This window comes from Asterias rubens, chromosome 15 (assembly GCF_902459465.1).
Source record: "Asterias rubens chromosome 15, eAstRub1.3, whole genome shotgun sequence".
NCBI classification, from domain to species: domain Eukaryota; kingdom Metazoa; phylum Echinodermata; class Asteroidea; order Forcipulatida; family Asteriidae; genus Asterias; species Asterias rubens.
Window position 1 is genome coordinate 4,789,969 of NC_047076.1, and position 14,360 is coordinate 4,804,328.

Here is a 14,360-nt window from a genome sequence, read left to right on the forward strand (position 1 = left end):
TATCACACCCTGCGTATTGTGTGTTCTAACTCTATGCACAAAATTTTGCTTTTCCCAAGCTTTACACAAAACGCACGGCTTATATAAGAAGTAAATGTAGTTTCAAAAAGCGCATTTGCGTCAAATGCTGATCGTCACATGAAATTTGCTTATAAAAAGATAAATCTGTTATCACACAAGGGCTTGTTATCTCAAACGCACTCGTAACAACTCATAATATTATTAGCAGTAGTACATGTAGTAGTAGTGGTAGTAGTACATCGTACTCAACATTGGTCAACCACAGCCCCCCCCCCCCTTAAACAACATCTCACTATGAGACCAAATTAAATGTAGCAACCTCAAAATAAAAATTCACTCTGTAATCAACATCTATTTTATCAAGGGTTGTGCACGAGCCACCATTAAATAAATTACATTTGAAATTCTAATCAGCAAGCACATGTAGCCATATACAGCAAAAGAACCCCCCCCCCCCAACTAACCCCAGAATCATGGAATACAAGATGTCATCATCGGCCAGGCCTTCAGGACAAAAGAAACAGGCTCGATGTAATGGAATCAATGTTGAAGCCTGCAACATTGTATGTGAATCTGTAAGTACCTCTGGCGATCAACAGAATGATTTGTACTAACCTTTTTGTTTGTAAAAAGTTCATACTTCCTGCGCGTGCAAATGCAATGCAAATAATTCACAACAATTGAAATGTGCTCACAACTTTTGGGAAACATTTGCTGCAAAAACAGTCCGGTGATTTCATCATTTGTATAGTATTGGCATTCGCAAGAAGTACAAACCAGGCTTTAGTAATACATACGCCACTCTTAATATTTATGCATGAGGTACGTCACAATGCCAACTCAAAACGAGGCGATGGGCGCAGCCACTGCAAGTGATGGGGGACGTGCGCCCATAGCCTCATTTTAGGTAAGAATTATGACGTCATGCATACATATTAAGAGAGGCGTATTTAGCTCTACATATGACAAGTAAATTATTTTGCAAGTCCAGATATCACAAGGAGTGGGAATGCAGTCACTCTCTTCTGCACTCCCTAAACTTTTTCCAAAGAGCGCCAAGTAAAGCAAAGTTAAAAGTGGATTTTAAAGGAAAAATTACAAAACAGAAGCTCATTTTATGGCATCAACATGTACACAAAATTGTATTGGATTCATCGTGGTCTCGATATTGGAGCCGCATACTCATAAGGAGGTTGGCTAATTTAGGTATAGCATTTGTCCAATCAAAACATGGACATTTACTCGCTGACACAGGCACACATAAAAAATAATAATTTCATTTCATGGCACCATGCCACACGGATTCATCAGGAATTCATCACAATCAAATAAATCTCACAGGAGGATTTTCTACGGCCTTTCCAACGACCAGATTAGAATTTTGAAAAAAGGTTTCACCATGGCTTTATTTCTCAACCAAACAAAGGCCTACAATGTACATGAACTTTTACAGAGACAAGTAATCTTTGGAGAATTAACAAAGGGAGGGTCTGTTTCCTCTCACGAAAAAAAAAAAAAAAATGAAAGACATCAGCTTTTTTTGAAATCCCCAGAGTTTTCTTGTTTTTCGAGCAGAGGAGAGTCTTTCTGAATAACAATTGGTGATGTTGTCAAGAGATAAGACGTTCCCCAGCAGTATATTGCAACAATATGCATATTCGAATTGATTCCAATCAAGAAAATGACATCTTAGCTTTCACCAGGCCATCGATCCTTAGTTATTCTACAGGGCCCGATTTCATTGCTGGAGCACAAATGTGCTTACTGGAAGAGGGTTACCAGCTGAAAACTAGCTTATGGTTTGCAAATGGTTTTCTGCCCAGTTCTGCTTAGCAGATAGTTACCTGGCCATTGATCCTCCTATCCTGACAAAAATTGGACGATTCCCGGGCAGTGTATTGCCACAATGTGCATTGTATGTACATTGTACAATGTATGAATTGATTCCAATCAAGAATATGGCATCTTAGCTTTCACCCTGCCATAGATCCTGAGTTATTCTACAGAGCACAAAATGTGCTTACTGGGAAAGGGTTATTGGCCCAGAGACCATGTAATATGAGCTGTTTTCAACTAGATCCCTGCTTAGTGTTTCTTAGCAGAAAATTAGTTATCTCACCATCGATGATGCCTGATTTCTGGCTAAGCAAAAAACATGTGCTCACTGGAAAAGGGTTACTTGCCGGCCCAAATATCATGTGATACTAACTGCAAAAAGTTTCCTGCTTAATTTTGCTTAGCAGAAATTTATCTCACTTATCATTCTCATTTATCACCATTTAATAATCCTCCCATCCTCACTACATGTATACAAAGCCCGACTTTATTGCTTAAGACCAAAAGTGCTTAAAATGGATAAGGGTTACCCGAGCCACAATATGAATTGTTTGCAACTGGTTTCCAGTTAAGTTTTGCTGAAAACTTAAATTGTCTCACCATCCATCATCCTATCCTTACTATACATGTAGGGGCCTGATTTCATTTTTATTCTCGTCTTGTTAAGTTAATTATGGTTAAGTTAATTATGGTTAAGTAAAAAGTTTGAGCTACAAGCCCGGTTGTCTTGTGGATTTCAACCCCCCCAAAAAAAAAAAAAAAAAAATAAATAAATAAATAAATAAATAAATAAATAAATACATAAATAAATAAATAAATAAATAAATAAATAAATAAACAAATGCTAGCCCTGTAACAATTTGGCAACTTACATGTACCAAAATTGTCTATATGCTTCGACCAAGTCTCTCTATCAAAGAGAAAATTATGTGAGCATTGACATTTTTGTTTCTTAAAGTATTGGTTGCTCGTAAATTGCTTCACGTGATATGGCCCTATTATCGACTCTACGTTATGCCTGCAGCATCTAATTGCAAACCTAAATCATCAACCTATTTATAGCCAGAGCCTCTCTTTTATAACATTACTGAAAAAACACGAGCATCAAATTTCCCCAGAGTGTCCTTCGGAAATCAACAATTTTCTGGGGCCCACTGCAGGAACGAAACTCTGTAACGAATCCCGAGCTCGCTATCTTTCCTTTCCGTTTAAAACACATCTCCAAATTTACCCAGTCAGTTTCCCTTGTGGTTTTTATTGATAAAATACATCTCAAAAGCAAATTTAATTTCCACACGCACTTAAAAAAAAAACCTACGTGTCCAAATGCAGATTGACCCAAAGTAGAAAAATCTGATTTTAAAACCTGCAAAGCAATGCAGTAGATGTTGATGACAATCTTGAAGGACAAATAAACAGATAGTATCTGTTGCTAACGAAACCGTCACAAACATTGCTCTTCTCACATCTTAAGATTTCACGACTTATAAAACACCTTTGCAGATATTATTGTTACAATACAAATTCACCCAGTCAGATTCCCATGTGGTTCATTACTTGATATTTAATATTAAAATGTCCTCGTCCCTCAAGGTACTGTAATCCTCTGGCTGTTGCCTCCTAGGTCAGGCCTATACGCTTCATTTTTGAAAGGGCAAGGGCACCAATGCATTTTCTTTTTTGTAAAGGGCTTCCTGTGGGGAAATCAGGCCTGTACGCTTAATTTTTGAAAGGGCAAGGGCACCAAGGCAGATTTTTTTTTCTGTAAAGGGCACCCTGTGGGGAAATTGTAAATTTCTACTGTAGCATTTCAATGGCACCAAGGCAATGACCAGGGGGCAGGAAGGCAATAACCTCCATTGCCTTTGTGATGTACGGGTCTGCTATAGGTTGTATCATAAACTTGGATGTGATCGCTGGCTACACAACAGTTAATGGTTATATGGCTTCTTCTTATTATTGGCGCTAATTGTGCTGTTGGATGTGTAATCAAGTGAATGTAAATAATAAATCAATCAATAAATAAACTGGGATGGCTGATCAAAAATGAAACAGCTCTGTGTTTTTCCATATGAAAAACACCTACCGGTAATGGCTAGTTTTTGTTTTTTATTGTTTTTCTTCATTAGTTGTATACCACTCAAACAAGATTCGTCAACAAATCCAGAGGCAAATCAAATTCAGGATTACTCAACTTAAAGCCAGTGGACACTATTGGTAATTGTCAAAGACTAGGGTTCACAGTTGGTGTATCTCAACATATGCATAAAGTAACAAACCTGTGAAAATTTGAGCTCGATCGGTCATCGAACTTGCGAGATAATAATGAAAGAAAAAAACACCCTTGTCACACGGAGTTCTGTGCGTTCAATAGATGGTTGATTTCGAGACCTCAAGTTCTAAACTTGAGGTCTCGAAATCAAATTCGTGGAAAACTACTTCTTTCTCGAAAACTATGGCACTTCAGAGGGAGCCGTTTCTCACAATGTTTCATACCATCAACCTCTCCCCATTACTCGTCACCAAGAAAGGTTTTATGCTAATAATTATTTTGAGTAATTACCAATAGTGTCCACTGCCTTTAAATCCAGATTGCTCAAAGATACTGTTTTCCCCCATAACACGCACTATCTGACAGCAAAAAAAAGAACGAGCGGGGTTAAAGGCACTAGGACACGTTTGGTTATTGTCAAAGACTAGTATTCTCACTTGGTGTATCCGAACAAAGATGCATAAAATAACAAACCTGTGAAAATTTGGATTCAATTCGTCATCAAATTTGCAAGAGCAGAAAGAAAAAAAAACACCCTTGGTTGCATTACTTTGTGTGCTATATATTTGAGTGAGAAATTACCTCTTTCTCAAAAACTCTGTTACTTCAGAGGAATCCATTTCTCACAATGTTTTATACTATCAACAGCCCTCCTTTGCTCGTTACCAAGTAAGTTTTTGTGCCAACAATTATTTTGAGTAATCACCAATCATGTTTCCAGTGCCTTTAAAGATGTAGAGGTCTACCTTCACATCAGAGCACTGATCCCAAAGTGAAGGGGGGCAGGCAGGGGGGCGGGGAAATGAACTTGTTTACAACGAGGTGGAGCAATCGAGGACACTGCTCATTCACGCCTCAGTCAAGGATTTTGTGACATTTTACGGTTTTCACTCAGAGCCGTTCGGGCGAACGGTCTGAATACAATTACCCGACAACTCCTTGGCTGGGAATTCAAAATTTCAAGGAGATTTGAAACCTTATAATTTGGTTGATACAATATTGGAACTACAGTATATAAGGCAAAAGACTTTTATAAAACATGTTTAGCGTTCTGCCTTTTTGTAGAAAGGAAGGAGGGTACTTTTTTCTTTTCTGTTTAGGCGGCTAAACACATTTGTAAAGACAACTGGCTGGGCTATTTTTCAAAATTTACTTTTTTTTTCTGAAATCATTAAAATGTATCCTTTCTTCATTTTTTTTTTTTTTTTTTTTTTTTCAAAGTAAAAAGAAGGAAAAAAGGGAGGTTGCCTCTAAAAAGGGAAGCAAACGGGGACACTAAACATGATATTGTTTTTATTTTTTGGGGGGCCTTAACAGAGATGAAGTGCATAACACAAAATATGATAATCTGTTCTTATAAAGCATTTTGCAGACAAGAAACGCCACATGTAATTGGTTTTAGTAAGGTATTGATCAGTGATGGCTGTTAATTTTTGTGGATCCAATGTTAAATTAAGGTATTAATTCTTATCAAGATTCCCATCATCATCATCATCTTCATCATCATCACTCCCTTCTTCACCCGCCTCCTCATTTTCCATCTCCTCATTTTATCCCTAACTATAACCAAGTTCTCATCAAATGATGCATGGCATCTCAACGACTCTCTGAGTGAGTTTTGGGGGGTCAGGCATCACTGTGACAAGTAGTTCAGGCTCATTGATTTGGAAGAAACCAACTCATCATACTAAAGCCAGTCACATTAAAATTGTTAATCAGTGACAAAAAGCATTTTGCTATTGTATACTACGTATATACACTGTTTGTTTTGTGTAATGTGTACATACATGTACGCACTTAGTATGTATGTTGTGTACACGCCTGTCAGGTCAAACTAATGGAAAGCAGATTGCGCCTAGGATCACCAAGGGAATTTATTTTCACTGGAGCTTGCATGTATCTTCGTCTTGAAAAAGTGCACAGGCAACCGCAAGCTATGGGCGTTGTTGCAAAATGGTGAATTGTTTCGTTATGATCACAGTGCAGTCACAATTGAAAAAGTGAAATTATTTACATAATACTTCTGTTGAAAAGACTCACGTAATAAAGGTCTAGTCACCAGACTCAATAGATTGTTAGGACTGGTTTACTGCCCATACTCCACACAAATGCAAAGCAAATTTTGGAAGACGCAATAATTAGTTCGCCCCATTTTACCAATTGTGAAATGAAAAAAAATTGCTTCTCTTTCAGCCACCAACCATTGATAGACCACGATTTCTGGCCCGAAATTGCTCCTCGTTTTGCATCAGAATTTCTGAGTGATGAAATCTTACACCTACAGTGACCGATTTCGCTTATATGGCAGAGCAAAATAAAATTCTCCACAAAATGTTTCAGTTGCTACTCAAAAATTACCATTTGCTCCTCAATATTCGCATTCAGTGTGTGTAAAACTTTCTAGTCAAATTTCATTGCTACACAACTGTATGCAAAATAGCTGGACGAAATTGTTCCCTGACCTACCTCAATGGTTCAGTCCTGTCGCCATGACGTCTGTCTGTCTCCCTCTTTGGCACGGGGTACCAGCGGAAGTTGAGTTTCCAGTTAAAACCACCATAGGTCAGATCCGAACCGGTGTGAAAGGCAAAGTTTTCGTCGCTGATCACGTCAATAATTGGACACACAACATTTTTCCTGCAGAATAATAAGAAATAATTGGAAACTGGTTATCGAAAAGTAGCTAGGTTTTCTCCTGTCGATGACTAGAGCAAGCTAGTCGAAACGTTGAGACCAATTCAGAACTGACTCCGCGGCAGTACAGTTAATTACGATCCTATGAGCTAAAGTAGTAGTCCAGTCTATTTTCTATACCATCCGCCCTGGTAATAGTTAAAAAGCAGGACAGTTCTTTTCAGAACTGAGAAGTCTTCCTAACCTCCTATTATCTACACAGCGGCAGTAATATAAAGCAGGACAGTTTTCTAAGAACAACTCTACCTGGCAAGTAGATACACACATGGTGTTACCACCGCAAACCAAATATACATTGATACCTCACCATGCAATGCCTCAAATCCTATATAGGTTTTTGTTCTTGACACAAAGTTGGGTTTTTGAAAACCAACAGGGACTTATTGAATTGATGTAACAGTGTTACCAAGAACTTCCTACTTCCTTTAAAGCTGTAGCCATGGCTATGGCTTCATCAGCCACTTTGAAGCAATGTGCTTATTCACCATGGGAATACAAAATGGCAGACAAACCAAAAGCCGCTAATGAGCCGCAACATAGAAAAGGCAAACTAGTTCATCCTGATCTGACCGCCTTTCTCCATCTTCATCATTATCAAAACCCAGAGGGGAACTTTATCCTCTTCAAGGACCCTCCCTCATCCGACATTTCTTGAGGAAAATTAACCTGAGATGATGGAGTATTTGGGCCAAGAGTGCGATTAGGGTCCCATTATATCTGCTGAACCCTATGGGAGGCCTTGAGATGAGAGGCAGACATTTTCTACTTTTTGTTTTCGTTGGAGATGCTGCTGGCTGGCCTACATCCAGGAAAAAGTTCCAATACCGATCGGGCTGTCACAATTAACGGGAAGTAGTGTATTTCAACAAAGGACTGACATGATGTCTCTAAAGTTTTTTTAAACATGATTTCATTACACGTTTCTCACTTGACACGTGGAGAAGTTTCACATATGACAAACCCTAATCTTTGTGAACATTTTGAGTGCATTCCAGTTTCTTTTTATTTTGTGCATGTCCGATTAAATAAACCATCTATATGATCCATATTAAGTACATGTATCGTCATGTTTTTTTTGTGGTCACACATGGTCTCATGTCATGACAACTGCTACATGATTTCACTCTTCCCTCTTTTAACAAAAATTCTTTAAAAACAAACATTTAAAAAAGGCAGCTGCTAAAAGTTTCCAGCTTGCCTCAAAACTTTTAAAAAGATGGAGTGATTGGATACATGTACTTCAGCTGAGTAAATCAATAAAAAGCGGTCCACACAGCAAACTAAGTACATCCCTTTAAGTCGATCAAGCACAGAAAAGCGTGCCAAAAGCTGCGACACACAATCGCCCGAGGTTTCCCCCTCCCCCAAAGGAATGTATTGATGGTTGAGTGTCTTGCCTGTCTATTTGGCGGGTAGAAGAAGCTATCATTACCTAATCAATGGCAGAGGGTGGAGGGGGAGGGGGGCTCACGTGAGAGGACGGAGTAACCTGAGGGTTTTTGTGGAGGTGCAGTGGAGTTGTGTACGATCCACTGACTGAATGAGAGTGAACACTTGATAACTAGCATGACTAGTGCCTATCGCAAGTGAAAGACACATTATGAATTTTCTTTTCTATTTTTTAACGAGTCAATATTTTGCGAATAATATAAATTACAAGATCTACTTGTTGGTAAATAGGCAAATAGGGATCGGGTTCTGAAAAAATAAGAAAGGAATTGCAAGATTTTTTTAAATAATAATAAGAAGAAGAACACAGGTAATGTGCCGGTATCCATCACAGGTGATACTATTATGGCACAACGAATGAAACATGTTTATCCCTTGTTCTCATGATGATCGTCATTTGATTGTTATATATTTCCAAGTCAAAATTTCTCAAATCTTCACAATCTGCGGACGAATCGGCTCGTGATATTCGGTACTTTACCCAATTATCATCGGTTACAATCAAGTAAGCTTTTCGTCTATGGTTACATATTGAAGTCCTGGATGTTACATCAAGGGTGGTAAAGCTACCTTTAAACTCCCTGCAGCTGCTAGTGATTCGTTTCTTATCCCGCGGGGAATGATAGAATTTCGTCCAAAAGCTTCCCTCTTATTCCCAAATCCTAGCAAACTTTTGCCCTGCATCCTAAGAAACCAACGCCGGTACATTGCCAACAGACGCTTTTACATAATTGACAGAGAAAGGTCTCTGAACTTTCAATCAAATACAAAGCCGAAACAGAACTTAGTATAGATGTTTTATTTTTTATTATATTATGAGTTACGAAATCAACGAAGTCAGCAAAAAAACATGAAATTTTTTACCTGTTCATGTTTGTTGTGTTGTCATTTAGCCTTCGAGAAAGACTCTGCTAGGGTCGAAACTATTTTGTTGGTGCAATTTTTTTCTATGACCAGGGTGACAGGACCTAATTTTTACATTTAGGAATAGCGTTGGTTTTAGCAAAAGCTAATACCCTGAATAAAGATACATAGCGAGACCGCCAAAAATTGGGGCTAGATAGCACAGTTTGAAAAGCATTGCTTCTTTAATCCAGAGGTCCCGGGTTCAAGTCCTGCTCATGTGAAAACAAATTTATTCATCACTAAATTGTTTAAAATTTACCCAGTTAGTTTTCCTTGTGTAACATTACTTCCAATTTGAAAAAAATAAGTCACCTCCCCTCAAGATAATCCTCTCTTGCCACATCCTGTGGTTGTGTTTTAAACTTGGGTGTGATCACTTGAATGGCTTCTGACTGGAAATAAGATATTGACAAAATAGCGAGACTGTCATCATTAGGGTAGACTTGTGGACACGTCGTTTAATAATGGTCTGTCGCCGTGAGATAGTCAAGTTGTGGCGCATCAAATACTGCTCTCGCTAGATCACTGCTCTCGCGCGAACTGCTGGTTGCCGACTTCTCTGGACCGTAAGTCGTGAGAGCAGGGCCCAATTTCATGGCTCTGCTTACCACCGAATTCTGCGCTTACAATCACGATTCCCCGCTTACGTGCAAGCGCCGAATTTCTGCGCTAGCCTTGTAAGCGTAGAATGACTAGTAACGTGGAGTACGCAAGCGCAGACGACAAAATTCGCTGCTAACCCGTGAAATTAGGCTTAACGAAGCACAGAATTCCCTGCTTCCGTAAGCGCCGATTCTGTGCTTACGGTAAGCAGAGCCATGAAATTGGGCCCAGTAGTCTCGCGGGTCCAACAGTCTTGCAAGAATACCATGGGAATTGCAGGGAGATTCAGAATAGAGTCGGAACGCTATCACCACGACAGACATTTAACGGCTTGTCCACAAGTCTATCATTAATAGGGCTACAATTTGTAGGTACATTTGTAGCTCAGTCGTCGCCTTTTTCTTGTATGCATGTACGAATAACTACAGAGAGTCTGTAGGGCAATCATAGGTAGATGCACCTTGAGTCCATGAATGTTTAATGTACCACAACTGCATCGAGCTACAAATGTACATAATTATAGCAATTAGAATACACCTCCTCGATAGTACACGCGACCACCAACCAACCAACTGACTCGCTCAAATTATCAGACTCCGTAATCCAATAATCTGCCGTCACCCTAGAGTAAACATGCATGCCTCAACACTCACACACACGGATTATCCCACTTTAAAAAGCAGCTTAACCTCAAATAATCCACTCAGATCTGTCAACGATCCACTCCAGTGAGCAGAATGCGAAGAGGACGAACGCTGACCTATCCCACTATTCGGAGAGTGAGCCCCACGAGGGCGACATTGGACAGGTGTTCACCACCGACCGGGCTGCAATTTTTTTTTCTGCACATTCGAATTGCCACTGTTGTAGTGCTTTTTAACAGGGGAAATCTTTTTTTTTAATTTATTTATATACCGATTCAACAAAAGGGAATCCTTAAAAAAAGGGGGGGGGGATTTTTGGGGATGGCAATTCTAATGGGCAGGGGAAAAAGTGCGACTGAGCTCGTTGCGTATAAATCACCGGATCGCATGCCATTCTCTTTAAGATGAATGGTATTAATAAGGTGCATGAGGCCCAAACTCAACTGACAAAACATGCCACTCAAGAGGGTGTGTATAGTGTCATCTGACGCTCACTCTGTACACAAACCTATAAGGGCTTGAGCTTAATCTAGAGTCGCTCTAAGCGTGCTCTCAGCTCCACCTATAGGTAGACATGTGAACGAGTGGTTTGTCGCGGTGGTGGCGTATTTCAGGAGACTCGATTACTGCTCTTGCGCAAAGCTGCTGGCTGCTAACAACTCCCCCTTATTAATGAGACTGCACAAAGCATGAGAGCAGTAGTCTTGCAGAGGGCCAGCAGTTCTTACGAGATTATCACCAGTCTCATGGAATCGCGGCAAGAGTCGGAACGCTATCAACGTGACATACATAAACGACTTGTCCACGAGTCTAGCCTGTAGGCTGCGGGACAGTTTTCCTCAGCCATGGGTCCCCGTGCTCCTGTGGATACTGTTCCAATATTTTCTAGCTCATGGAAATCACTCAGCTGATAGGAAATCAGAAAATTCGCTGATAAATTGGTTAAATAGCCAGGCGGATCTCAAAATAGCCTGGCTTGGAAAATTGGCTCCATTTGACATGCTTCTTTTCACTCTAAGATGCGAGACAATCACTGGCTCTCATTCTGATTACCACAATCTGATTAAGCCCCAATGTGCGTGCACAAATCTCTTGTAGAACATCAAATGTTTTTCGGGGAGTAGAAGGGGGGGGGGGCAGTCACTAAAATAAATGATAAAAATGATCTTGTATTTATTTTTTCTCATTATACATCAACACAGCCTTATAGGTTTGTGGGGTCCTGCTTTTGTTGTTTGTTTTTCCAAGCAAAGACACTTTCTAAGCATTTTTTTCTTTCTGCTAAGCAGCTTTATGAAACTCGGCCCAGACGCTCAAGTCTGTTAGGATCGATTTGTCTGTGGTTTTAAGCAGCTTTATATATATTTTTTTTTAATTAGCCTGGGCTCGATTTCACAAAGCAATAACTTTCACTGTAAGCCAAGTTGTCAGTATCTTCATAGTGATTTGTAGTGTGACATCACACTTTTACTAAGCAGTCACGATTGATTTACAGTCAAGATCAATCTTGGCTCTTTGTAAAATTGGCCCCTGGAGAACTAGGATTTAGTTTTAATGTTGCTTTACAAATTCTCCAACTATAAACAAACAATAAAATACAAAACAGCCTGCTTCCCTCTGCAGCTGCACTCTCATTTCCGCTCAGCCAGATATGGTCTATTGTTCAGTTTTATAAAGTTAGCTCCTCTCCCACCCCCCTCCTCTTCCCCCAGCCATTCACAGGCAGTGCAATAATCAAAAGATGCAATAAATAGCATTCACATGGGGAGGCATTGGCGTCTTTATCAGATTAAAACAAATTAGACACGAACTCATCGCAGACGATAAAATAAAGAGCCTCCGTTTTTTATACAAATTGACTCGAATGACGAAGTTACTCCCAACCCATTGTGCATGCTTCCGCACAAAAGCCTTTTTAATACATCACATCCAGAAAATATTTGTTATTCATAAAAATATGAAAAAGTTGATTGAATCTCGCGAGATCCAGGGGCGTTTTAAATTAGATTCAGTCTATTCTTAGGAGGAAACCGGCTGGAAACGTTGCCTCAGTGAGTGGAGGGAGAGAAGACCATTAACACTGGCATTTTACCTGCCGTTGTGACTTCCTTTTAGACACTGCGCTTAGTAAAGGTGGAGCTGTGCAGATGTTGGTTGTCAGAGGCATTACGCTCACAGACGTCAACATAACAACAGCTAAACTTAAAGACACTGGAAACTATTGGTAATTGTCAAAGACTAGTCTTCAAAGTCGGTGTTTCTCAACATATGCATAAAATAACAAACCTGTGAAAGTTTGAGCTCAATCGGTCGTCGAAGTTGAGAGATATTAATGAAAGAATTCTGAATCTGAGGTCTCGAAATCAAATTCGTGGAAAATTACTTCTTTCTTGAAAACTACATCACTTCAGAGGGAGCTGTTTCTCACAAATTTGTATACATGTACTATTAACCTCTCTCCAACAATTATTTTTAGTAATTACCAATAGTGTCCACTGCCTTTAAGAGGGAGAGAAATACAACAGAGTTGTTAAGGGGTGTCTCAAATACCACAATGAATCCACGGAACGATCTTACAAGAAAAGAAAAAACCTTATGGAAGAGAAGAGTGACTGTCTCCTCTTTTTCTGAACTTCAAGGATGTTATGTTTTACGGAATTACAAATCCTTCACATCACCAAAATTAAAGGGGTTTTTCTTTTTATAACATGGGACAGTTTCTCTTCCCTTAACACTTCCCCTTGCCAAGGTTGACATGTACGCTCTCGTGACCTACTTATAAGTACTCAAAAAGTGTCAAACAGTTGTACATGTACACTCCATGTTAAACACTATAAGACCTAAGATGGTATTATTGGAAATCCCTCATTTTTGTTTTCTTAAAGATGAAATCACAGTAGCACATGCATTGCAAGGGGAACATAACATGGCCATGCCATGATCAAGGTTTATACATCACGCTTAGAATTACAACAATTAATGCATGGCAGTACTTCTCTTAAGGCGTTTCCAGTCTGGGTTTGATAATGGTCAATATGGGAAAGGAGGCACATGCCTTCTTCCACAGATCAACAGCTGTCCACCGAGTACATAACGAAAGTGTATGTAGCGGGCTTGTGCTAATATGTGTTCATCCGACAAATGAAACGCCAGAATCTCAAAGTGATGGTTCTTGTACCTCCCATTGATTAGTCTTGAAGTCAAGACGGTAATTGTTAAGCGCGGTGTGTAGTTACAGCGCGGCGTAGCTACGGGGACGATGCACACACCCTCGATCCCAGTATGTGTGTGTGAGTCAGTCGCAATTGCCTCGCGCTACCTACGACTGTTGCATGTGTAACATCGCACTGTGACTGTTGCATGAAAGGCAGACAAATAGGCAGCGCCTAACGACTTGTCATCAAGTCTACCCATTGATGTGTTTATATGGATGCAAACAGTTGCCGTAGCCAACAAACATCTTAAATGTCACACTCGCAAATAACGCAAGATACCGGCCTTTAGAACCCGCTGATTGCCTGCCACATAATAATAATAATAACAATAATAGTAATAGTGGTTTCTTATATAGCCCACATAACCATAACTCAGTAACGTTCAAGGCGCTACAACATTTTAAAATATTTGTCTGCAAGGCATATGTGGGACTAGGTTTGAATTATAAGACGTACATGTGCATGTAGCACCATGTAATGGTCTACAAGGTGATGTGTAGCAACATGCAGCCAATCAAAACAGGAACACCTACACATGTAATAATATTGAGTTTTTATATAGCGCTTTTTCACTCCCTACAGGTGTCTTAAAGCGCTTCAAGATATTACCCCTGGTCACTGGGCCTTAATTCACTCCTTAAACCATCTCAGCTCCCTGGAGAATGTACAGCCTCGTGCAACAATGCGCTACACAAGTGTCACGACCGGGATTCGAACTCA

The 14,360-nt window shown here is 39.7% G+C and overlaps 1 protein-coding gene across 1 annotated transcript in view; it reads right to left on the reverse strand.

Moving 5' to 3' along the window:
- The window catches only part of LOC117300405 (polypeptide N-acetylgalactosaminyltransferase 1-like), a 65,958-nt gene that overhangs the window by 16,000 nt on the left and 35,598 nt on the right, over positions 1-14,360 (reverse strand). Inside the window, exon 6 of the mRNA XM_033784191.1 lies at positions 6,596-6,766. Coding sequence (XP_033640082.1) covers positions 6,596-6,766 — 171 coding nt within the window. The remainder of the gene's footprint in view (positions 1-6,595; positions 6,767-14,360) is intronic.